General features: G+C 46.5%; 2 protein-coding genes across 14 annotated transcripts in view; one reads left to right on the forward strand and one right to left on the reverse strand.

Moving 5' to 3' along the window:
- Nucleotides 1-24,974, reverse strand: part of PRDM9 (PR/SET domain 9) — a 94,208-nt gene that overhangs the window by 41,719 nt on the left and 27,515 nt on the right. The window contains exon 3 of one of the 10 annotated variants that reach the window (XR_011968422.1): nt 9,147-20,887. The exons of the other annotated variants lie outside the window; for them this stretch is intronic. The gene's annotated coding sequence lies outside the window, so the exon portion shown is untranslated. Of the gene's footprint in view, nt 1-9,146; nt 20,888-24,974 lie in introns of those variants that run through there. 10 annotated transcript variants of the gene reach the window in all.
- Nucleotides 1-24,974, forward strand: part of GRAMD1A (GRAM domain containing 1A) — a 28,407-nt gene that overhangs the window by 2,599 nt on the left and 834 nt on the right. For 2 of the 4 annotated variants that reach the window (XM_072616246.1, XM_072616250.1), the window contains exons 2-18: nt 16,321-16,546; nt 16,710-16,730; nt 17,164-17,248; nt 17,488-17,591; nt 17,729-17,824; nt 18,970-19,050; nt 19,284-19,399; nt 19,481-19,634; nt 20,289-20,484; nt 20,582-20,725; nt 21,047-21,165; nt 21,360-21,502; nt 22,173-22,276; nt 23,077-23,250; nt 23,946-24,033; nt 24,609-24,716; nt 24,824-24,962. In XM_072616246.1, the coding sequence (XP_072472347.1) occupies nt 16,321-16,546; nt 16,710-16,730; nt 17,164-17,248; nt 17,488-17,591; nt 17,729-17,824; nt 18,970-19,050; nt 19,284-19,399; nt 19,481-19,634; nt 20,289-20,484; nt 20,582-20,725; nt 21,047-21,165; nt 21,360-21,502; nt 22,173-22,276; nt 23,077-23,250; nt 23,946-24,033; nt 24,609-24,716; nt 24,824-24,962 (2,098 nt within the window). The remainder of the gene's footprint in view (nt 1-16,320; nt 16,547-16,709; nt 16,731-17,163; nt 17,249-17,487; nt 17,592-17,728; nt 17,825-18,969; nt 19,051-19,283; nt 19,400-19,480; nt 19,635-20,288; nt 20,485-20,581; nt 20,726-21,046; nt 21,166-21,359; nt 21,503-22,172; nt 22,277-23,076; nt 23,251-23,945; nt 24,034-24,608; nt 24,717-24,823; nt 24,963-24,974) is intronic. The other 2 variants (XM_072616247.1, XM_072616249.1) reach the window with 2 other exon arrangements.

The raw sequence follows: 24,974 nt of genomic DNA on the forward strand, positions 1-24,974 counted from the left end.
TTTTATTCCGGGCCTGTAGGGGCCCTAAGGAACAGGAAGGTGTGGAAGGTCAGGAAGCCTGGGTCCTACCATGGTCTCTTTCCCCATAACCTGTCCGTTTCCCCACAACTGGTCTGCCATATTTCACAAGGGCCCCAAAATACGGATGTTCACATATTATTCACAATGCTAGACCCATCCCCCTCCTTAGACCCTAATGCCACCCTACCCCAGGTCGAACATTCACCTTCTGTCTTTGCCCTAGGCAGGACTTATCTTCCTCTCTGCTCCTCTAGGGCATTTATGAGTTGTTATCTGAAGGCAGTTACCCATTCACTGTCTAGGGAGCTGGATCTCACTTTGTAAGAAGACTCTGGCCCTCCTGGGTGGATGAGGAGATTAGAGACTGATCTCCCTGCCCTCTAGTACCCCACCTACCTGTTGTCAGAGGAACTGAAGGGTTGAACCCTGGGCCTGGTTATCAGAGAGAGGGCATTGGTGTTGTCCACTCAGACACTCAGCAACTTTTATCCAATGTCCAGCTGACTACCATGGTTTTCCTATGCTGGGGGTGCATATGCTACCTGTCTCTACCCTTGAAGGGTTTAGAACCAAAGGAAAAACAAAACCTATTGTCCAACTAGGCCAGAAGAGGTCAAGAGGTCAGTGAATGAAGAGATCTATGTGGACTACAGAAAAACTTTTCCAGGAAGAGCCTTGAATGGTAGATTTGGAAAGAAATAAAGGGGAGTAGGTAGGAGGAGAAGAACCACTGGTCCATGAATGAGCTTGGTGTGGAGAAGTTAGACTTCCCAGAAGAGGGTATGTGTGTATTTATAGGGGAGACCTAAGAGATAAGGCTGGAGAGGTAGGTTGGAGGCTATTGTGGAAGCCTTGAATGCCAGGCCCAAGAAACTCAGACAAGCTCCAGTACTGGTCCTAGAATAATGTGACCTTTGGGTGATCAGAGCTGTGTTTTAGATAGATTCATATGGAAGCCTGTATAGGCTTAATTGGAGAGTTCAGACACTGGATGTGGAGAGTGTGGTGAGAGGCTGTCCTCCAAAACATAGTACCTGGTTAGATGGTGTGCCTTGTTGACTTGTCTTTCATGAAGTGCAAACCCCATGTTCCTTCACCTGGGGCTGTTTGGTCCCCAATCCTATAACCCCAGATTTTAATAATAATAATACCCACCAATCATTATTATTGGCAGTGTGGGATAGTGGGGAGAGAGCAGGTCTGTAAGTCAGGAATCAAGGAGTTTGTCTCCTCAATCGTATTGGTAGTGACAAACAGACATGCTTGTCTACACACACATACGCATATAAGTCTCATGTAAGAAGTGTTGTTTAAAGAATGCTGTGGATTCTATAAGGGGGAAAAATCCTCTTTAAGAGGGAAAAGCAATCCAGTCAAGGCGAATGACCAGTATAGAAGTGCAAGGAGAAGGGGGGAGGGGAACAAGCATTTGTTAAGCACGTACTGCATGCTAAGCACTTTATCAATATGATCTCATTTGATCAACGCCACAACCCTGGGAGGTAGGTGCTATGATTATCTTCATTTTACAGATGAGGAAACTGAGACAAACAAGGTAAAGAGATTTACCCAGAGTCTCACACACACACACACATACACACACACACACACACACACACACACACACACACACACACACACACACAGGAAGAATCTGAGGCTGCATTGGAACTCAGGTGTTTCTGACTCCAGGCCCAGCATTACTAAGAAGGTCACTTTGACCAGATCAAAAAAGTATATGAAAGGGAGTCATTTGCAATAAGGCTGAAAAGATAAGCTGAGGACAGACTGGAGCAAGCTTTGAACCTCAAACAGTCAGAATTTACTAAGTACCTGTTATTCTCCAGGCACTGAATTAGTGGTTGAAGGCACCTTCAGGGAAATGGGGGAAATGGGATACATACATATATGCATACATACACAACACAGATACAGAGCTGATGAAATAGAACCTTAGAGAAGGAAGTGCTGGCACCAACTATATTGAGGGGATCCATGAAAGTCTTGCTACTGTGTGAGCGGAGTCTTTAAGAGGAAATAAAGAGATCTCTAGAGGTTCAGGTGCAGAGGGAGGGAACAGTTCAGATCCTGGAGGTGATCGGAAGTCAATGGAGGGAACAGAGTGACAGACCATCATTGTAAAGCCTTTTTCCAGTGCCCCCTGGCAGCTCTCAAAGGCACAGACTTGCCTTGGTGGGGGGAGTTTCCTTATCTCAGAGTATCACTACACCCATGAAATCACCCAAATACCAGGCCAAAATAAATAATAATTTTTAAATTCCGATCCAAAACAAATATAAGTAGTTTGAATTTCTGCCCTGATAAAAGCTGGTCTTTGCACAGCTTGAAGGTTTACAAAGCACTTCACATGCATTAACATGCATGTCTTTGCAACAACTCAGTAGTTTTAATCTTGTTTTACAGAGAAGAAAGCTGAGGCTTAGGAAGGTAAAGTGACTTGCTAAGGGTCACGGAGTTCTTTCATATCAGAGCCACTTCTCTAGGACAAGTGATCTCCCTACTTCTCATTTTCCCTGTTGATTTATTAAGACCTTTCTTGTTACGCTTATTCTTTAAAGCACAGATCCAGCCATGGCACTCCCCTGCTCAAGAATCTCAGTGGCTCCCTATGGCCTACTAGATAAAGTACAGATTCTTTTTTTGGACATTTATTGCTTTCTATAACCTGGCTCTAGCCCGTCTTTCTAGATTAATTTCATATTGCTCTTCCCCTTCCCTCCCTTCCCCCCTCCATAGCCCTCTTCCACATGCTCTGTGTTTGAGTCAAAGTGGCCTAGATTTGTTCATCCTTGTATGGTAACCCTTCATCTCTTACCTCTTTGTCCTTGCCCAGACTTTCTCTAGATTGAACTGGAACGTTGTTCCTCCATTGCCTCTGCCTTTTGGAGTGTCCAAAGCCCCTTTTGTAGGTTCAGGGATTGCCCGATATATGATACTTTTTCTGATACCTCCAATTATTAATAATCTACTTTTCCCCCAATTATTTAGTGACTCACTTTTTTCTCCCTTTCTCTCTCTCTTTCTTCCCCTCTCTCTTCTCTCTTTCTCTCCTCTCCCCTCTCTTCTCTTTCTTCTTTCTCTCCTCATTCTTTCTCTTCTCTTTCTTCCTTCTTTCTCTCCCTCCCTTCTTCCTCCCTCTCTCCATATATACATATACATATACATCTGTCTTGTGTGTGCGTGTGTGTGTGCTTAAGAAATGTCCATTGGGTTAAATTGATTGACTCAGGGCTGGAAGGGAAAAGAATCCTTTCTAATTCATATGAATACCATGCCCAGGAAAGATGAAAACCAGACGGAAAGAATGTTTTAGGTTAGTGTGAAAGGGACTCAGCTTAGCCTGGTGTCTTGCATTCAGAAAGAAACTCTCTCCAAGTTCAATTATTATCTGGGGTGGGATCCAGAGGAGGGAAGGGGAGATGTGTTAACAAAGCAGCAGATCAGGAAACTGAGGATTAGCTTATGGTCCTGGTTGAAGGATTTGTAACCAGGTATAGACATCTTACTCAAAGGCCTTTTGTCCTGTAGCATGTTTCCTCTTCCCCTACTAGACCACGAGTCCAAGGGCCTGCACTGGTTCATATCTCTGATCCAATAAGCATGTGTTAACTGCCGATTGAATATTGGGCAGCTAGGTGGTCAGTAGACTGAACTCCAAGTCTGGTGTCAGGAAGACTCATTGTCATGAGCTCAAATCCAGCCTCAGACATTTACTAGCTGTGTGACCCTGGGCAAGTCACTCAACCCAGTTTGCTTCAGTTTCCTCATCTATAAATGAACTGGAGTAGGAAATGGCAAACCCTTCAGTATCTTTGCCAAGAAAACCCCAAATGGGGTCCCAAGAGTAGAATGGGACTGAACAGCAACTGCCATACATGCAGTCCTCTTCTGATGAAATCAGCCTCTCTGCAAATTCTGCAAAGCACCCTTTACTCTGTGTCCTCAGGCCAGGCAGAAAAAACCAATTCCTCTTTCATAGGATAGGTCACCTTTATTTCCTGTGTGACTGTTGCCAAGTTGCCTAACCTCTCCAGCACTCAGTTTCCTTATTTGAAAAATGAGAGGACTGGATTTGATGCCTTCACATACTTGAGGAAAGCTTCCCCTAACTCTCCTTACCAGGCTAAAAGCCCTCAGGGCTTTGAAGTAGTTCTCCTATGATAGCAGGCTGAGACTAGACTCTCTTGCTGAACCAAAGGCCTTCCTAAGATGTGGTGATACTTAGGACAAACCATAGCACTCTAGATATGGTCTGAGGAGCATTTTTGGAGTGCCTAGCACTGGGTGTGGAGGGCAGTGAGAAACAGGGTCTGTTCTGGAGGAGTTGGTGTCTTCCTTAGTCTTCCTTGGAAAGTCACACACGTCCAAGATCAGGACAGAAGGGACAGAGTATTGAGACTTAGTGACCAGTGTGACTTGCAGAGCTGCTGAGCCTAGAGAGAAACTGAGGCATCTAAGGTGAGCTGAAGTATGGGGGACAGAGAGCCTAGGCTGGAATGGAGATTATGGAAAGGGGAGCAAAGGTTGGAGAGAGTCAGCTTGTGAGGGGCTTGAATGCCAATCTGAAGTTTGTAGTGATGGGGGCACTAGGGAGCCCTGAGCATTCTTCTGCAGGGGATCCGCACGGTCAGACTGTTCTATTTGTCAAGGCTGGAGATGGGGGCGGGGGAGAAGGAGAGGGAGGGTTGGTATCTAAAGTTTAGATATGACAAGATCCGTGTTTTCATGGGGGAGCTTGGTGTCACAGCGGATAGAATGCTGGGCCCAGAGTGAGGAAGACTTGAGCTCTAGCCTCAGACATTTCCTAGCTGTGTGACCTTGAGCAAGTCACTTAACCTCTATTTGCTTCAGTTTCCTCGTCAGTAAAACGGGGATGATCATAGTACCTACCTCTCAGGGTTGCTGTGAGGATCTAGTGAGGTAATATTTGTAAAGCAAATGTGTTAAGGCACAGTGCCTGAGACATTATAGGCACTATATAAATGTTAGCTATTAGTAGTAGTAATAAAGTACTTAACACAATGTGTGGTTCGTAATAGGCACTATATGTTAACTGTGATTATTGTCAGTAGTAGTAGTAAAGTATTTAGCACAATGCCTAGCACATAGTAGGTACTATAGGTTGGCTAGTAGTAAAGTCCTTAATGCAGTGTCTAGCACGTAGTCTAGCACATATACTATCTGTTAGCTAGTAGTAGTAATGGAAGTAAATTACTTAGCACAATGCCTAACACTTAGTAGACACTATATGTTAGCTGTCATTATGATCATTAGTCATAGTTAAATGTTATTATTATAATTTATCGTTATCATCCTCATGATGGAGCTTATTCTGGTATGGGGGGGCAAGGCGGGGTGGGGGGGTAGGAAAAGAGAAGCATACTATAGTGAGAAAGTCCTGTAATCAGGAGTCTAGACCTGGTTTCCAGTCCTGCCTCTGATGTTTCCTCTGGAACCCTGCCTGAGCCTCAGTTTCCTGAGTTGTTGTAAGGACCAAAGGAGATGAGCCCTTCTCGAGCCTAACACATTACATGCCATCTGTTAAGAGGCTAGGAGAGGGCTTTATGGTATAGTAGAGGGAGACCTGGACCAGGAGCCTGCAAGGCTTGGATTCTAGTCCAGGTAGTTGGCTGTGTGACAGCTGATGTGCAGCTCGGCCTCTCTGTGGTGGAGCAAGGGTGTTCTGCATCAGTTGGAATGTCCTCATTGGGGAGTTTCCTATCCCAATAACATCACCTATCTGGGCCCCTTCACCTACTAAAAGGCACAAACCTAGGTAGTCAAATAGCACCCTAACTGCATTAAGAAGATGGAATAACAGAAGGTCATAGAAAGAAGGGAGTCATCTTGTGGTTCGGTCGCGTCTGATTCTACATGACCCCAAGGACTTTGTCTGTGGGGTTTTCTTGGTAAAGATGCTGGGGTGGTTGGCCATTTCCTTCTCTAGTGTATCCCCATTTTACAGAGGAGGAATTGAAGCAAATACGGACTAAGTGACTTGCCCAGGATCACACAGCTAGTAAGTGTCTTCAGGTCCAGTGTTCTAGTTGCACCTGGAGACATCTTAAGAGACAGTCCATTTGTATCAGATTTTAAAGGAGGGAGGAATTAAATAACTGAAGAGTCTTACAGAACAGCCCTGCCATTGCTTATGGTACACACAAAGGGAGGAAGGCACAAGGATGGCTAGAAACTCAGAGGATTGTCTAGTTGGGCTAAGGCACTAAGAGTGCCTACTAAGTGCTCATTCATTCATTCATGAACTGAATAGAAAGGCTTTCTGTCTTTCCAAACAGGTGCCTACTAAGTGCTCATTCGTGAACTGAGTCAGGTCATATTAACTCCCCCAAGTGCCTGTACAATTTCAAGTAAATTCAATTCAACAAACATTTTTATAAAGCACCTTTTGAGTGATAATACATGTATGTTCTGGTGCTAGGAGAGACGCTGGTTTTGATAAAACAATGGCATTGCTCTCTACCAATGCAGCAAAGGTTTTCTGTCCCATCTCCCCCACCCCCAAAAAAAGTACCTACTAAGTGCCCATTCCTTCATGAACTGAGTGGAAAGGCTTCATGAACTGAGTGGAAAGGCTGTCTGTGCCTCCCAGACAAGTACTTACTAAGTGCTCATTCATTCATTCATTCATGAACTGAGTGGAAAGGCTTTCAGTCCCTCTCAAACAAGTACTAAGAATATAGGGAAAGGTTTACAGTATTTCCAAATGAGTACATACTAAGTGCTCATTAATCATGTACTGAAAGTGGAAAGGAAAGTTGACAACAGATTGTAAAGGGCCATAAAACCCAGCTGAAGAACTTGGCTCTTTACTTATTAGGCCTTGGGGGCTGCAGAAGCCTTTGGAGGAAAGGAGGGACATGCTTGGCCAGGTCTGTGACTAGATTGGAGCAAGGACAACACCAGAGGTAGAAACACCCTATCAAAGGTCTTTGCAGAGGTGCAGATCTAGGGGCTAGATGACTCAGAAGCTTGGTTTTAGGCAAGTTGACTAGGAGTGATTGGCAACATGGTGTGCTGGCTTCTGAGGTTCCTTCCAACTTGAGCCCAACTGCCTTTGGGCAGTTAGATGAAAGGAGAGTAGAGCAGAAGCATACTAAAGACAGCATATAAATGTTCAGACATTTCAGGTGTGTCTGACTCTTCCTGACCCCAATTTGGGGTTTTCATGGCAAAGATACTGGAGTGGTTTTGTCATTTCCTTCTCCAGTTCATTTTACAGATGAGGAAACTGAGGCAACCAAGGTTAAGTGACTTGCTCAGGGTCACACAGCTAGTTAAGTATCAGAGGGCAGATTTAAAAAAAATTATTTCTGAATAGGGGTGGGAGGAGAGTGGTCAGAAGTGACCACTTGAGCTGGGCAGTATTTTTTTTTTTTTGGTGATGCAGCCTGGATTAAGTGACTTACATAGGGTCACATAGCTAGGAAGTAGGCAGTATTTTAACAGGCAGAAATGAGCAAAACAAGCTTCCATAGAGAATAGCATGAGCAGAGCTGGAGTGGATGGGCTCTATGAGAAGACTTCAGAAGAGGAGACTGGAGAGGTAGGGTAGGGCCTTGAATGCCATGCTGAAGGGTTTGTTATGTAGATAAGATATGATCGTTACATCTGATCATGAGATTATCCTGAACAGAGAATGAAGGAGAAGGAGGATTTCTCTCTACTCCACCTCATCCCAGTGGGAATTTTCACCATTTAGTGGTCTGAAATAAAAGTTCTCTGGCAATCAGCCACACCAAAATCTGATACTGAACCCTCAAATGGAGGCCCTTTTCCGGACCTCAGTTTCTTTCTCTGTAAAGGGATGGTTGGACAAACAATCCCCTATCATCTTTGAGCCTATGGTGTCTAGGATTGGAAGGTTACTCTGTGGTTTCTGAAATTCCTGTACTTCAGATCTTTGCTCCTGCCCCACTCTCCTCCCCCCGCCCCATACTGCCTCAGGATCTGCCGCAGTCTGGCCCCCATAGCTGGAATGCTTATCCTCCTGGCTCCTCCCCACCCTTTCCTGATTCCTGCGGTCCTGTGGGATTGCCTTCCTGACCTCTAGAAATTTCTGAGCAATATATTTTTATTACTGTGCATACATTTGTGATTACTTATCTATATATATTGTTCCTCTACCCCCCCAGCCCCATGAAATAGATGCTTCCTGAGGACAGGGACTGTTTTGATTTTTGTGATCATGTTCCCAGCACTTCATACAATGTCTAACACAGTGCCTAGCAGATAGAAAGAAGGTGGTCTAAAAAGCCTTGTTAAATTGACAGTAATTGAATTGAAAGGTATTTATCAAGCACTGCCCATTTGCCAGCAGGATACTAAGCACTGGAGATACAGCTAGCATTAGCAAGCTAGTTCTTGCCTTTAAGGAGCTTCTATTCTAACAAGGGGACGTAGTTTGGAAATGTGAAGTGGGCATTGAGTCTGGAATCAGGAAGGTCTGAGTTCAAATCTAGCGTCAGACACTACTACCTGTGTGACCCTGGGCAAGTCACTTAACCCCTATTTGCATCAGTTCCTCATCTGTAAAATGTAGACACTGGAGAAGGAAATGGCAAATCATTCCAGTATCTCTGCCAGGAAAACCCCAAGGACAATATACGTGGGGTCCCAGAGTTGGACATAACTAAGAGACTGAAGAACAACTTCAGTGTAGTATTTTGGCCAGTCCTAGGCATGGTGAGTGAAGTCAGAAAGGCATAGCCATGCATGAATTTTCAGGGTCCTTACTGACTACTGTCCAAATAAGCCAGCCCGGGATGTAGGCAGATGGAGAGATGGCAGTTTATTGACTCAGGTGTGTGAAACATACCATCACTGAGTGATGGACATGTGTATCTCCCAATTCCATAGATGACATCTATCAATCTATTTATCTGTCTGTCTATGGATGCATATCTATCCATCCATCCTTTCATCCATCTGTCTGTCTATATATCCATCCATGTATCCATGTATCTATCTATCTATCTATCTATCTATCTATCTATCTATCTATCATCTCTCCATGTCTACCTATATATTTATCTGTCTTTTCTCTCTTTTCTCTCACCTTCTGAGCTACTTGACTCAGAATAAGCTTCCTACAAAGCAGTTTTATTAAGAACAGGTATAGAACTTAATAAAGCAGAATGTGCAAATTGTAACAAAGAAAAGAATGTGTCCTTGTTGGCATTAATCATTTATACCAGAACAAAGAAAACAGTATCTTCTTTATCAGTCAATTAATCAACATTTGTCAAGCCCCTACTACATGCTTTATTAGATAGAATAAAGAGAAAGTTTCCTGGAACTGTTGAGGTCCTATAAGTTGTCTTTTTTAGTCCTAAAGTGATTAAGTGATCCCCAATCTTCGCTCTCTCTGTCTCCCCTTTTTCTCCTCCTTTTCCTCTCCCTACCTCACACTCTCTCCGCCACCTCCTCCCCCACCTTTTCTCCTCTGTCTCCCTTATGTTGCACCACTTCCCCAAGAATTGCAGTAGAGAGTTCATGTTCAACCCCCTCCTCCCCATAGAGTGTAAAATACAAATAACAGGAGGAGGGAGACTGCAGGGTGAACCCATGAGGGAACAATCCCAGAACCCCAGCTCAGAAGTTGGAGAGAACCTCCGCGGCCATCTGGTCCAGCCTCATTTTACAAATGAGGAAGGGGGCTCAGTTTCTGAGCTTGGTACAAGTGAGAGCCCTTCCAGGTAATCTGATCCAGTCTTTGTTTTCCACTGTTCTGCTGACTTTGAAAACATGCTCCAGTGAAATGTTTTTATCAGTCACTTCCCAATAGACTCCCCCGTAAAACAAGAAATAACAGTGTATCCGAACCAGCGAACACAGTGACCACACCTGACAGCACATATCACATCACACACCCACAATTTCCTGCTTCTCTGCCGAGAGATATATGAAGAGACTGAAGAGACAGAGACAGTGAGAGAGACAAGGAAGGAGGGAGAGACAGAGACACAGAGATATTGATCATTACCTTTCATTTAAGTTCTGGTAACCTTTAAGGTTGTGACTTTACACTCAATTCAACAAGCATTTTTAAAACACCTGCTTTGTGCCAGATACTGTGTTAGGAACTTATAAACCCCAAAATGAAACATCCCTTTTTCTCAGGGAGCTTATATTTTATTGAGGGAATTTAATTGATATAATTAATAAATGAATTTAATTAGATACATATAGAACATATGCAAAATAAACACAAAATGATAGTTTGGAGGGCACTCCTGACAACTAGGGAGATCCAAAAAGACCGCTTTTAGGAAGTAGTACTTGAGCTGAACCCTACAGGGAGCCAGGTGTTCCAAGAAGCAGAGGGAAAAGAACAAGACCATTCCAGACATGGAGACCAGCTTGTACAAAGGCATGGAGATGGGAAATGGAAGCTTACGTCCAGGGAGTAGCACATGGATCTATTTGGCTGAACTGTGAGAGAAATTTGAGGTTAGTTTGGTTATGTTGTGAAGTATTAAACAGAGGAGTCTTATTTTTTTCTCCCAGAAACAATAGGGAACCACTGAAAGTTCTTGAGCAAGGAAGTGATATCATTAGACCAGGGCTTTCCGAATATCAGTTTGGCAGATGTGTGGAGGTTGGATTTTTCAAGTAGAAATAATGGAGGCAGGGGGACCAATTAAGAAGTGATTTCAGTAGTTCAATCTGGGTTCAATGAGATCCTGAAATGGGGAATGGCTGTGTGAGTGGAAAAAAAGAAATGAATAGTAGGTCAGATTGACAGGAGGTAGTGACTCTTTGGATATGAGAGTTGAGGGAGAGTGAAAAATCTAGGATGATTCTCAGTTTGTATGAACATGAGTCCCCAGAAAGATGATGGTGCCCTCCACAGAAACAGGGAAATTTGGTGGAGGGGTAGTGATCTCCTAGTCTCCGTTTTAGATCCCATCCAATCCTCATCATCAGAGAGTCCTTGAACAAGGTCATCTGGGTTGTTCTAGCATTCAAGTAATCTCAAATCATTTTGATGTAGGCATGGAGGCCATCTTGTGGGAAGAGTCATGAAAGTGGATTCGTTCTTAGAAATCATACTCTTTTTAATAATCAAGAATAATAAACACAGTGAGGTCTTATATTCTCTGCACCATTCAGTCACCTGTGTGATGGTAAAGATGTGGTCTGCTCTGCAATATCACTTGTAAACGCCTGTTTCCTTCTAATCTCATAGGAGCAGAGCTCAATGGCTGTGATTTTTTTTTTAGTCACTTCTTTGAGAATGTTGACAAGGTCTGAGATTTGTTGGTGTTAGTAAGATCCACCATTGAAATGGAGGAGATCTAGGCAGAATCCAAAGCAAACAGGGGTGTTCTATAATGGTTGAGGTTTTCCAGATCCTCCCATTTGCAGATGATGTCATATGGTTGCGTGAGCCTCCTTGCCTACTTATATAAGTTTCACCTAATTATCCACATGGGAAAAACCAAGTGGATGAAAAATACCCAGTGTACAGACTATGACATTCAGTTACATGGACACCTGAGAGAACTCCTCCATCAGTACATATATGGACCATGATTTGAGCCTAGAATTAAACAAGAGGAGAAAGGATCAAATTGCTTCTGAGAAATTGCAAAGCTCCTTTAATGACCCCCAAAATTGTCCCATGACAGCCAAGGCCCATTATTTTTAAGACTAATATTCTTCACCTGTGGTTGTATGGCTGTAAGTTATGGGACTCTACATATAGTCTTTAGAGGATTAAGAATTCAGAGGGATGTTAGAAAGGAGCATGGTAGGTGGTATGAACAGGCTGCCATACGTAACAGTCAAGGGTGAAGCAAGAAAAAAAAAGAATGAGAGTGAAGGAGATAAATAAAAAATAGCATTGCTGGAAAAGAAAATGGGCTGGTCATGTGGTGGGAGCAAGGGAACAACCTGCAGATAGACTATGTGCTCTACTTCAGGGAAAAGCAAAGAAAGTTCTACCACCTTGGATGAACTTCCCACAGTAGTTATGGGAGGATGAAAGCTGCAGAGGTTGATTGTAGTATTTTGAAGTGAAGGGATTGTTTCTAGGGGATTAGATGATGAATTCCATTTTGGACATATTGAGTTCAAGATGACCATGGGGCATCTAGATGGGGATGTCCAGCAGGCAGTTAGTAATGCAGGACTGTACTTCTGGACCAGTGTAGAATATCTAGAACACAGAAGCATTGATTGACCTCATAGGTCATCAAATCCAAACTCCTACATTTTACAGATGAGGAAACTGAGTCCCAGAAAGGTACAGTGACTAGGGTCACACATCTAGTAAGTGTCAGGGACAGGATTCAACCTCATGTCTTCTTGACTCCAAGTCCAGTGCTCTGTCCATCACATGTTTTCAAAGAGGACCATGACATCAGGGCAATGATGACATGACTGGATGACTAGAGATGGCCCAGGATGCAACACTTTGAGTGAGATAGTATTCATTCAGTGGATAGGCCTTTTTAAGAAGTGAGTCCAAGGATGCTCCCTTTAATTAGAAAGAAAAATAATAAAAATCAAGCTGGGAGGGAAGACCTTCAGAGTTGCTGTTCCAAAGAGGAACAGGTACCACTGACAATCACTCTAAGCCAGAGGGCCCAAAATACAGCCATTAAGTGGAGTTTGGGCAGGGACCTATTGTGGTCCAAACCATGAGCTTCAGAGGCTTGAAAAGGCCTTATCCTAAAAGGATGCATCCTGGGCCATCTCTAGTCATCCTCATGACTATCTGGCCACTGGACCTAGATGACTTTGGAGGAGAAAGTGAGGCTGGTGATCTTGCACAGCTCTCCCTCGCTCAAATCAAAGTCAACTTCAAGTCATGTCATCATTTCCCTGATGTCATGGTCCTCTTTGAAAACAACCTGTGAGTAGACCAAGCTGCCTGAATGGAGGCCCGGCTAGTTGGGTAGCTCAGCTCATCCTCTCCCTCTTCTCCTCTCTCTCCCTCTTTCTCTCATTCCCTCTCTCCCTTTCTCCCCCTCTCCCCTTCTCCCTCCTTCTCCTTCTCTCTCTCTTTCTACTTCTCTCCAAAGGAAGGTAAATTTTGATGGCCAGAAGCTGCCCAGTTAACTTGGGGTTTACTGGCTAGATCCACCACACTGCGCTGGTTCTGGAGTCATTCATCTAAAAATCAATCAATCAACAGTATCACTAGTATCTAGAACAAAAGGGTAACCCAAAGTGTCCAGTGCTGCAGAGGTCTCAGGAAAATGGAGGATTGAGAAAAAACCATTGGATTTTATGTTTGATCTGGGAGGTGATAGGAAGCCAGAGGAATTTATCGAATAGGGTGGTGACCTGGCCCAATCTGTGCTTTAGAAAGAACAATTGGATAGCTAAGTGGAAGCTGAGATTTTAGTGGCAGAAAGACTATCCATTTGGCTATTTCAGTAATTCAGGCACGAGGGCCTGCACCAGAGTCATGGCAGTATTGAAGGAGAGATGGGGGCATATGTAAGAGATATAAAGGTAGAAATGACAAAGCTTGGGAAGAGATTGAGTAGAGATATGGGGTATCGAAGGTATGGGCTTGGGAAGAGATAAGAGGTAAATACAAGGAAGGATTTGAATCATCAAGGTTGCCAGCCTGAATGCCTAAGAAGATGGTGGCATCATCAACAATAACAAAGAAGCTGGGAAGGGAGAGGGTTTTGGAGAAAAGATAACGAGTTGTTTGGAACATGTTTCGTTTGAGATGGGCTATCCAGTTGTCCAAAAGGCAGTTGGATATGTGAGACCGGAGCTCAAGAGAAAGGTTAGGGCTGGATAAATAGTTCTGAAAGTCATCAGCGTAGATGTGGTAATTGAACTCTTGGCAGTTGATGAGAACTCCAGTCCAGAAAGTATCGAGGCAGGAGGGCCAAGGGCCAAGGCCAATTGTGAGTATAAGTTGGAAGAAGATTCAACAAAGGAGACTGAGAAGCAGTGATCAGATCCATGGGACAAGACCCAGCAGAGAGAGCAGTATCATGAAAACCAAGACAGGAAAATGTCTCCAGGAGAAGCAGGAAAGTCAAGAATGATAGGATTGAGGTCATTGGTAGCTTTGAAGAGAATATTTGAATAATTTCAGTGGAATGGTGGAGTCAGAATCCATGTTGTAGAAGTTTTAGAAACTAGTAAGAAGAGGAAGTACTGACTGTAGATGATTTTTTTCCCTCTCTTTTTTACCTGGAACCTTTTATTTTTAAAAATAAATGTATTTACTTATTTTTACATGAATTTATAATCTGTTCCTCCCCTGACCTTCCCATTAAACAACAATAAAAAGACAAAAAAATCCCAAATCCTCATAACTACATAGCAACACAAATTCCTCATTGGCCATGCTCCCAAATATATGTCTCTCTGCACATTAAGTTTGTTACCTTTCTGGCAGTAGGTGAATGGTGTATTTTATTGAAACTGCCTTTCTTGAGGAGTTTAGCCATGAAGAGAAGGAGAGATATGGTCTAATAACTATCAGGGATACATGGCTCAAGTGAAGATTTTTTTGAGGATGGCAAGATGTGGGCATGTTTGTTGGCAACAGAGAAACAGCAGTAGACAGGGAGAGACTGAAGATTAATGAATGCAGTGATCTCTGCCAGAGATGACATGAAGGAATGGGATCACTTATGCATGTTGAATGGTTTGCTTAGGCAAGAAAAAGGTCCACTCTTTGTGTGAGACAGGAGTGAGAGAAGAGATAGTGGAAGAAGACGGCTGAGTGATGTGAGATGGGGAAGAAGAGGGAAGAGGGGGCCCTCTGCAAATGACTCCTTTTTTTTTGTGAAGTATGAGGCAGTCTTCACCTGGGCGTGGGGTGCCATGGAAGACTTGAGGAGGGATGAAAAGACTTGGAAAAGCTGCTGTGTGAGTGGGACAGTCAATCAATTAGAGAGGTATAAAAGGATTGCTCTGCTTCAATAAGGACCCAGTTGAAATTATGTAACATGAATTGTCAGTAGACCCAGTCAACATGGTTTGGTGGTTTTCTTCAGTTCTATAGGGGCAGCTAGGTGGTATAGTGGATAAGGCAGCAGTGCAGGAGTCAGGACACTTGACACTCATTAGCTGTGTGACCTTGGGCAAGTCGCTTAACTCCAATTGCCTCATCCTGGGTCATCTCCAGTCATCCTGATGAATATCTGGTCACTGGATTCAGATGGCTGTGGAGGAGAAGTGAGGTTGGTGACCTGCACAGCCCTCCCTCACTCAAAACAAAGTCAAGTGCAAGTCATGTCATTATTTCTCTGATGGCATGATCTTCTTTGGCAACAAAGGATGAACACACACACATAGCATGTGAATAAGAGTTGAGGCAGATCCAAGGTTGGGGTTTGGCTGAAGGAGGAGATAAAGGGACTCAACTCTAGAAAACAGAGTGGAGATTTGAGCTGATTCACCAGGGAGTTGAGATAGAGAAGGAAGGAGAGTGGCGACAGGAGAGGTGAAAGCTTGAGAAAGAGCCAACAGGTGGGATGATTGTAGGTCATGATGAGGATGAAGAATGGGATTAGGGGTCATAAGGGAAAAGATAGAATCATAAAAGGTAATTTCAGAGTTCATCATGGTAGAAGTGGAATTTTGGAGGTCATGGCAAGAGTGTCTCTGTGTGTAGCCATAAGAGTGGTAGAATAATTTTTCTGAGATCATACAATAAAGTAATCCAGAGCCCAGACTAGGATGGTTTCCTCTGATTCCCAAACACTGGAGTCCCTGATCTGGCATTTTGAAGGAGGAGACAATAAAAGGCTTGGGTACATGAACCAGGCACTGGATGACCATGTTGATACTGGTGTGAGGGAGTTGTTATGGGATGGGTTGTTGAGGTGGGGAGGGATGATCCTTCCTGGAAGAGGGAAAAGGGACTCAGGGTAGAGGTTGGGAGATAAAGGAAGGCCCACAGAGGCAGTGTGTCACAGTGGAGAGAAGCCCCAGAAATCAGAAATCTCGGCTTATGTGCTAGCTGAGCTCCTGATCAGCTGTGTGACCTTGGGCAAGTCACTCTTCTCTGAGGCTCAACTTCCTGATCTGTAAAACAGCATGATGCCACTAGATTTCTTCACCGTGTTGTCCTGAAGAAAGATCCTTTTACAAAGACATTTATACATATGAGCCATTATTGTCATAAAAATGAGCAGTGTAGTAGAGTGTTTCTTCAGTTTTTTAGGGCACTCAGGGCCACACATTGGGTCCTAGGTTCAAGAGCTGGATACCTTAACTGGGATTTAAGAGGGGAAAGAGTCTTCAACCTAGTTTTCCTATTTTTGTCCTCAGCACGGCCCCCCACTCCGCCCGGAGCACCCCCAGCAGCTCCCCTTCCCTCCGGAAGCGGCTGCTGCTGCTGCCCCCAAACCGGTCCCCACCTGCGGAGCAGGACGCTGGAGCCATGGTGGAAAAGGGGTCTGAGAAGGGCTCAGACAGCTCCTCAGAGAAAGGCGGAGGGGCAAGCACACCCGGAACCCAGTCACTCAGTAGCAGAAACTTCATCAGAAATAGCAAGGTCTGAGCAGGACTGGGGTGTGCATGTTGAGAGTTGGGAAGAGAATGCAGGAGGATGAGCAGAAAGGGGAGGGGGTGGTAAACACAGTGAGGGAAAGGAGAGGTATCTGAAAGGGAAAATAACTGAGGGATACCTAGACTGACTTCCCTCTTTTCTGTTACAGAAAATGCAGAGCTGGTACAGTGTAAGTATCTCTGGAAATAGGAGTGATGAGGATTAAAACATCCCAATGGGTGCTGTCTTCTGTAGAAAAAAATGAGGGAGAAAGTGTGACCTGCAAAGCATGGATGATTCTCTGGTCAGAGAACAGAGAGGGAAAAGATCTATTAGAAAAAGGAAAAAGGGAAGGAGGTTGGAATGAGAGGCAAAAGAGGAAGTGGGGCTGGGGGCTAGAATTGAAGCCAGGAAGAGGACTGAATGAGGAGTAGGTAGTTGGGGGATTGACGCATTCTTTACTGGTATCTCCAGTACCTAGCATGCTTCCTGGCATATAGTAGGTGCTTAATAAAGGCATGTTGATTATCTGATTGGGCCTAAGGGGGCTCAGGAGAACTTGGGGAGGGCAAAGAAGGGGATGATCCTGGTCAAACTCCCTTGGTCTCCCTTCTCTCTGACAGATGTTGAGTCCTACCTACAAACAGCGAAATGAGGATTTCAGAAAGCTCTTTAGTAAACTTCCTGAGGCTGAGCGACTCATTGTGGGTAAGAATCAGTTGGGGCAGCCCTTTGGGGCCCTTAGTCCCCCAGCTTCTTTGCCTTTCCTGCCCTCAATGCCCAATGTCTGCCTGATTTTCTTTCTTTCTGCCAGCCTCCCCTTCTCACCCTGTGCGCTGTCTCCCTGCCATCCTGCTGCTCTCCTCACTTCTGGCCTTTCCTCTCCCTTCCTAGTTCCTGGGCTCAGGTTACTAAACTGGCCATCCCCTTGTCCATTCTGCTCTCAGATTACTCCTGTGCCCTACAGAGGGACATCCTTCTCCAAGGCCGACTCTACCTCTCTGAAAATTGGATCTGTTTCTACAGCAATATCTTCCGTTGGGAAACCACGGTGAGTCCTGGGGCCCGGGCCTAGCTCTCAAAGGCTGAGGCAGGGGCAGGGGAGGCTGGGCTGCAGAGGGATGTTAATATGGAGACATACATGCTAGAAGACCCTCCCACACACATCTTCCCTTTTGACTCTCCCAGATCTCAATCCAACTGAAGGAAGTGACGTGTCTGAAGAAGGAGAAAACTGCCAAACTGATCCCCAATGCTATCCAGATCTGCACCGAGAGCGAGAAAGTAGGCAGTGGAGGAGGGGGCATTAGGGAGTGGGAGATTCAGTGCGAGTCAGTGAGCATTAATTGATGTGCCATGCACAGTGCTAGGCACTGGGAAATACGAAGAAGAAGCCAAAACATGTCTTGCCCTCAAGGAACCTAGGCTGGAATAGGGGAGACACCATGTCTAACTATGTAACAGATAGAAGGAGTAGATGAAAGGGAATCTGAGAAGGCAGCAGTAGCTAGGTTGATCCAGAAGGGCTTCATGTAAAATGGGATGCTCAAGCTGAGTCTTGAAGGAAGAAATTAAGGATTCTAAGAGAGAGAGGTGAGAAGGGTGAGCATCCTATATGTGGGGGGACAGCCACTGCAAAGGCCCAGAGATGGAAGATGTCGGTGTTGTGTGAGGAGCAACAGGTGATGCTGATATGGGTAGATTATAGCGCATATGGAGTAAGAAGAATGGAAATATGAGAATGGGCTGGAGGATACGTATGTAATTTTGGAGGTAATAGGGAGCTATTGATGTTTAATGAGTTGGGGAGGGACGTGGACTTACCCTTTAGGAAAGTCCCTTTGGCAGCCCTGTGGAGAGTAGATTGGAGTAGACTTGGGACAGGGAGGTTAATTTAGAAAGGAATTGCAGGTAGTCCAGGCAAGAGATGGTGAGAGGGGCCTGGTTTAGGGGAGAGGCATGGGGGGATAGAGATAGGATGGGGAAAATGGGATTGGCAAGGAAAACTGTTGAACTCAGGACTTGAGAGGGCTGCCCTGTCCACTTCTTCCCTACCTCCATCTTAACCCACATTTGGGTGTCTAGAAATAGGAGGATTTTAGGGAGGATGGCATTGGGAAGGGTGGTAAAGAACAAAGGAATGAGTTAGGGGAAGGGCTTGGGGAATGGTAGACAGTAGTACGGGGAGGAGACATGGGCATAGGAATGTAGGGAAGCAGGAAATGTCTAAGGGGTGATTGAGGTGTTGAAGGCTAGAGGGAGGAAGTCACAAGGAGAGCCCTGGATAGGTCAGCAGGAAGCCTAGAGGTTGATGCCCAAGTGGAGGGGAGGTCTAGGGGATCTTTAGATCAGAATGGAAGACTCAGTTTCACACTCATTCTTTCTTTCACACCATTCCTTGCTCAAACCCCACCTCCACCCCCCCTCAGCATTTCTTCACTTCCTTTGGGGCCCGAGACCGCTGCTTCCTGCTCATCTTCCGCCTTTGGCAGAATGCCCTGCTGGACAAGGTACCCGGGGCTGGTTGGGGGAGGCTCAGAGTGAGAAGCCTAGTACAGGATGGACCGAGGGCTCCCCCTCACGGAGAACAGGGAAACAACCATTTTTAGTGAGCAGGATGGGAAGGGACTTGGGGGAAAGGTGTCAGGGAGAAGGAAATGGGGGCAGGAGGGAAGAAGAGAGGGGAGAAGGCTCTCTCACATCCCTCCGCCCACCTGCTAACTCTGCACCTGTCCATCCTCAGACTCTGTCCCCTCGGGAGCTGTGGCATCTGGTACATCAGTGCTATGGGGCAGAACTTGGCCTCACCAGTGAGGATGAAGACTATGTCTGCCCTTTGCAGCAGCTGAATGGTTTGGGGTAAGATGGGGGCAGGGGAGAAATGAGGAGGGCAGCCCCTTCTGGTTTTGGGGCATGGACTGATCTTCCCTCTCTTGACAGGGGCCACAAGGAGGTGGGGGATGTGATTGCCCTGAGTGACATGACCCTGCCCCGTAGGTCTCCAGACCTCAGCCAAGAGCCTAGCCCTACGGCATCCCGGAGGACCCAGCTCACTCCCTGCCCCTCCCAGGCCAGTAGTGATGGGGACAATGTGGTGAGTCATGCTGAAGAAGCAGGAAGAGAGAGAGAGAGAGAGAGAGAGAGAGCTAGTCAGGCAGGTGGACACACATGATGGATGGTGGTGGAAAGAGTATGGGACCAGGGCTCCAGGCACAGCCCCATTATTAATTCACGAACACTTGCATTTATTATTGAGGAGATTCCTGCTTTACAGACACTTTTACTGGGTAAATCATCAATGTCTCTTCGAACTCTTACGTTTCTACGTCCTTGGACAAATCACGTAATCTGTCAACAGGCGTCTGCTGTATTAAGCAAGCTGAGGGGTTTGTCTTTCAGTGTAGAGGCCATAGGAAGCCCCTGGAGTTTTTTGAGTAAGGGCATGACGTGGACTTTAAAAGGAAAGGCTCCTTGGCAGCCAGGTGGAGAATAGATTGGAGAGGGGAAAGAAGGCTATTGGAATAGTTCATAGACAAGGGCCTGGCCTAGGGCCATGTGTGAGTGGAGACAAGGTGACTAGTTCAGTTTTCTCATTGGTGTAAATTACTTTCAAGGCTCCTGATAGCTACGTTCTGTAATTCTACTGGTGCCAGTTATTCCTAGGCCCTTGTGTCCTAAGCCCTCAGGCCTGGGAAGGGACATGGAGAAGAGTCAGGGAGCACGAGAGGCATGATTCCTGTTTCCTCAGGGTGAGGAGGATAAAGAGCGGCAGACCGACAGTCAACCAGATGCCTCCTCCAGTCAAACAGTCACCCCAGTGACCGAGCCCCCTCCACCTGAGATGCCCCTTGATGGTCCAGCCCCTCTGGCCCCCTTGGACTTGCTGCCCAGTGAAGAGATATTGACAGACACAAGTAACTCCTCCTCCTCAGCCACGGAGGAAGGTGAGGCAAGAACACTGCCCCTCACCCAGCCTCCTCCCTGGTGGGCCGTGTCCCCCAGGTCCCCAGCCAACATCTGTCCTTCCCTCCCCTCCCCCAGCTGACCTGACCTCCTTCCTACCGGACCTCTCTGGCCGCCTCCTCATCAACTGTGTGTTCCACATGGGGGCTGACCGCCTGCAGCAGATGCTTTTCTCTGATTCCCCCTTCCTACAGGGATTCCTCCAGCAGCGAAAGTTCACTGGTCAGCACTGAGGGCAGGGGAGGGTCTGGGATAAACAGCAGAACCGTGGTGGGCCAGGGACCTAGATTCAGATTTTGGAGAAATGAGGGATCCCAAAATTCAGGACAATTCCAGGAGCTCCTTCTTTTTTCTAATTGCTCCCAAGGAGACCATGGCTCCAACCTGTTGAGAGACCAGAGAAAAGAAACCCTTCTTTTAGGAAGGCTTCCTGGAAGTGGAGGGGTTGGGGGAAGAAACTGCCTTCTTTTGGACTAGGGTTTGGGATGAAGGCAGTCACGGGGAAAGAAGAGGCCTCTCCTTATTCCCTCTCCTCCACCACAGATGTGACATTTACCCCATGGAGTGGGGAGAGCAAATGTCACCAGAGCCGAGTTCTGTCCTATACCATCCCCATCAGCAACCCCCTGGGTCCAAAGAGTGCAGCAGTGGTGGAGACTCAGGTAAGGGAAGAAGAGGAGAAACCATGAAAAGAGATACCTGGAGAAAAAGATGGGGTGCAGATGTGCTTTGAGGGGATTCAGGATGAAGAATTCATGAGACCTGGAGTGGGTGGGGTGCTGTGTGAAATGGAGGGAGGGGAGGCTGGGGAGTATCCTTCTGACTCATGTTCTTCTCTCCCCTTCCCCCTTGCCAGACCCTGTTCCGACGGAGTCCTCAGGGTGGGGGCTGTGTGGTGGATTCCGAGGTCCTCACTCAGGGCATTCCATACCAAGATTATTTCTACACTGCTCATCGATACTGCATCCTGAGCCTGGCCAGGAACAAGACCCGCCTCCGGTAACCACAGAAGCATCAGCCCCAGTCCCCTTCCCTTCATTACCTCAGCCCCTACCACTCTTCCATTCTAAGGCCTTATTCCAGACCTGTGTAAGCTTGGCTCCCATCAGATTCATTCATCCATTCTGTCAGCTAGACTCCATTGGGACAGAGAGAAAGAGAGTCAAATTGTCCTTCCCTGCCCTGGGTATCCTCAGACGTTTTTAGGGAGCTACCATTCTGAGGGCATGATCTTGTCTAGAGACTTTTCAGTCTGAGCAAGGGGGACGGGGATCTGACATCAGGAGCCCCAGGAAAGGAAGGAATCTGCCCTAAGGGCTCTGATAAAGCCATATGGGAAAGGCTGAGGATGGAGGGAGAGTAGAAAAGCCATGAATCTCTAAGCTTTCCCAAACCCGTTTTCTCTTGTGGGCCTGCGATCCCGTGGCCTTGGACAATTTATTTAACCTTCCTTGGTTTCATTTATAAAATGAGAAATTGGGAAGAGGGGTTGGTTTAGTCAGCCAATAAGGTCCCTTCTACAGCTTTGATCTCTGAATCAAGATTTCCTGGAGGGAATTTTGATTCAAGCATGAAAAAAGGTAGGAGGCATTATGGCATACAAGCCATGATCCTCTTCTTCCTGTCCTTTCCCCCCTCATCCCCCTCCTCTCCTTTCTTCTCCACTCAGTGTGTCCTCAGAGATTCGTTATCGGAAGCAGCCCTGGAGTCTGGTGAAGTCCCTCATTGAGAAGAACTCCTGGAGTGGTATCGAAGATTACTTTCACCACTTGGGTAAGCTGAGGCAGTCAGAGGAAAGAACAGGTCAGGAGGATGAAGGGCATTGAGGGGGATAGCTCTCCCAGGCTCCCACAGCTCCCCCTCTGTCCCACCTGAGTTCCAGACCTCCTCCTCAGCTCTGAGGCTGATGGGGTACATCTGTTCTCTGGAATTGTGGGCCTTGGATGAGCTGCTGTGTCCCTCCCCACTCCCTCAAATGGCAAGACATGTAAAAATGCTTTTTCTACCTTAGTTCAGCTGAGATGAGTGGGAGGTACTCATCTGGACCAACCAAGTCTTTCACTAGCCAAAAGTAAGGAAATAGAAATATCTCTCTCTCTCTCTTTCTCTCTCTCTCTCCCTCTCTCTCTCTCTCTCTCTCTCTCTCTCTCACACACACACACACACACACACACACACACACACACACACACACTTTCACTGTCTCTTCTTTTCTTCTATGGTACTCTTTTTTTATTTGATTTTTGTGGTTTTGTTTTCTCCTAATTTATTAGTAAAGGCTCCTTCATAAGAACTCCAGACGTGGCACAGTTAACCCCAAAGGATTTGATCCCCCTTCTTGAGCAGATAGGGAGGTGCCAGGGTTACAGGTGATGGTCTCAACAGTCCTCGAGGCCCCATAGGGTTAGGGCAGGAGAGAAGGGGAGTCTGTGAAGGTTTGGTAGGGACTGCTGTGGACCCGGTAGCAACCCCCACTGGATCTATGTGACCCCACTGTCAATCCCTCAAAGGGAGCCCTAGGACTGAGAGTAGGAAAATAGGGATAACTCCATTTTTTACTTCCTCCTCACCAGAGAGAGAGCTCTCCAAAGCAGAGAAACTGTCCCTGGAAGAGGGTGGGAAGGAGGCCCGGGGGCTGCTATCAGGCCTGAGACGACGCAAAAGGCCTCTGAGCTGGAGGAACCATGGAGAGAGCCCTACTCATGCTGATCCGGACACTTGTACTCGGGGAGGCCTGCACCCTTCAGGTACCTGAGGGGGATGGAAGGCAGAGAGCTAGTACCATGGATCAGGTTCTGAATAGGTTTTAGAGGCCTTGATGAGATGGAGAAAACAAAAGGAAAAGGAAATATAGTCCCTATCCTCAAGAGGCCCTCTATGAGGAGACAACCAGACAGGATATATCTAAGAAGAAGCAAGGTTCTCCAAAGATATTACTAGAATCAAGGGCCATGAGGCTAAAAGGGCATCCTGTGCACCGTGGATGCTGGCGAGGGGTCTACAAGTCCTGGGAGAGGGGTGAGAGTTCTGGATATGGACTAATGAAAAGGATGGTCTGATGGCTTTTTAGGGGGGCATCTGATCTTGGGAAAGGCCAAGGAATAGGATGGGACAGAAAGTTATAAGGGAAGACATGAATATAGATGGAGTAGAGGGCCAATATTGGAGAGATGGGAGATCTGGGGAGATTAGGAGGGCATGCCGATGCTGAGGAGTTCCATTCTCCCCCTTCCTCTTCCATCCTGTCTTTGATATACTCCCTTTCTGTGGGAACTCTCAGTTTCTCAGTTTATTCATCTGCAAAGGGATAAGCTGAGATAGCTGGTTTCTAGGGCCTCTTCTAGCTCTAGGGCTCTGATTCACCTCTGGTGAATCTCCTTATGGGGTCTTGGGCATTGAGGCCTCCTCACCTCTCCCTTACCTTCTGTCTTTTTCCCCATAGGCTCAATCGCTTCTCGACTCTCAGAGCCATCCCTGGACCAGAACCCTGGATCAGGCATTCCTGGAATTCTCCTTATTATCAGCATTGTGTGAGCAGGGGTTGAGGAGTGTGTGTGTGTGTGTGTGTGTGTGTGTGTGTGTGTGTGTGTGTGTGTGTGTGTGTGTGTGTGTGTGTGTGTGTCTGTGTGTCTGTGTGTCTGTGTGTGTCTGTGTGTGTCTGTGTGTGTGTGTGTGTGTGTGTGTGTGTGTGTAGTCTTCTGTCAGAGCCCATGAGTTCAAGTCCCCTTACTTATCTGTGTGACCTTGAGCAAGTCACCTAATCTTCTGTGCCTCAGTTTCTTAATTTATAAAATGAGGGGGGTGGGACCAGAGTGATGCTGAATTTCCTTCCAATTATGATTGGGCACAGGTCCTCACCTTTCTTGTCTCTTACTCTTTCCCTGCATCCCTAGGATCTGTGTAAGGTAGAGTATTGGATTCCCTGCTTCCCCTTCCCCCATTTCCCTGTTCTCTGCCCTTCTTTGGCCTGGGAGTCCTTGGACTGGTCCCGACCCTCCTCCATGCATGACCCTGACCTTCATTTGGTCTCTCTCTTCCTGCCCTCTGCCCCGAGGCTTTTCACTCCAGGCCTGTTCTGACCTCTGCCATTCTCTGCCTCCGGCAGCCTTGTTATCCTGGTGGCTCTGAATGCTCTCCTCTTCTACCGGCTCTGGTCCCTGGAGCGGACAGCCCACACCTTTGAGGCTTGGCACAGCCTGGCTCTGGGCAAAGAGTAAGTGGAGTGGATGGGATTGGAGGGGGATGGGGAGGAGGAGCAAGGGGAGCAGACTGGGAGAGGCAGCATCCTCTTCTCCACCTGCTTCTCCCTCTGGGCTTCAGCCCCAACTCTCCCCATAGGAAGTTTCCTCAAACGGCAGCTGAGTGGGCAGAAATCTTGGCCCTCCAGAAGCAGTTCCACAGTGTGGAGGTACATAAATGGCGGCAGATCCTCCGGGCCTCGGTGGAGCTGCTGGATGAGGTGAGCCAGTGG

This window comes from Notamacropus eugenii, chromosome 5, assembly GCF_028372415.1.
Source record: "Notamacropus eugenii isolate mMacEug1 chromosome 5, mMacEug1.pri_v2, whole genome shotgun sequence".
NCBI classification, from domain to species: domain Eukaryota; kingdom Metazoa; phylum Chordata; class Mammalia; order Diprotodontia; family Macropodidae; genus Notamacropus; species Notamacropus eugenii.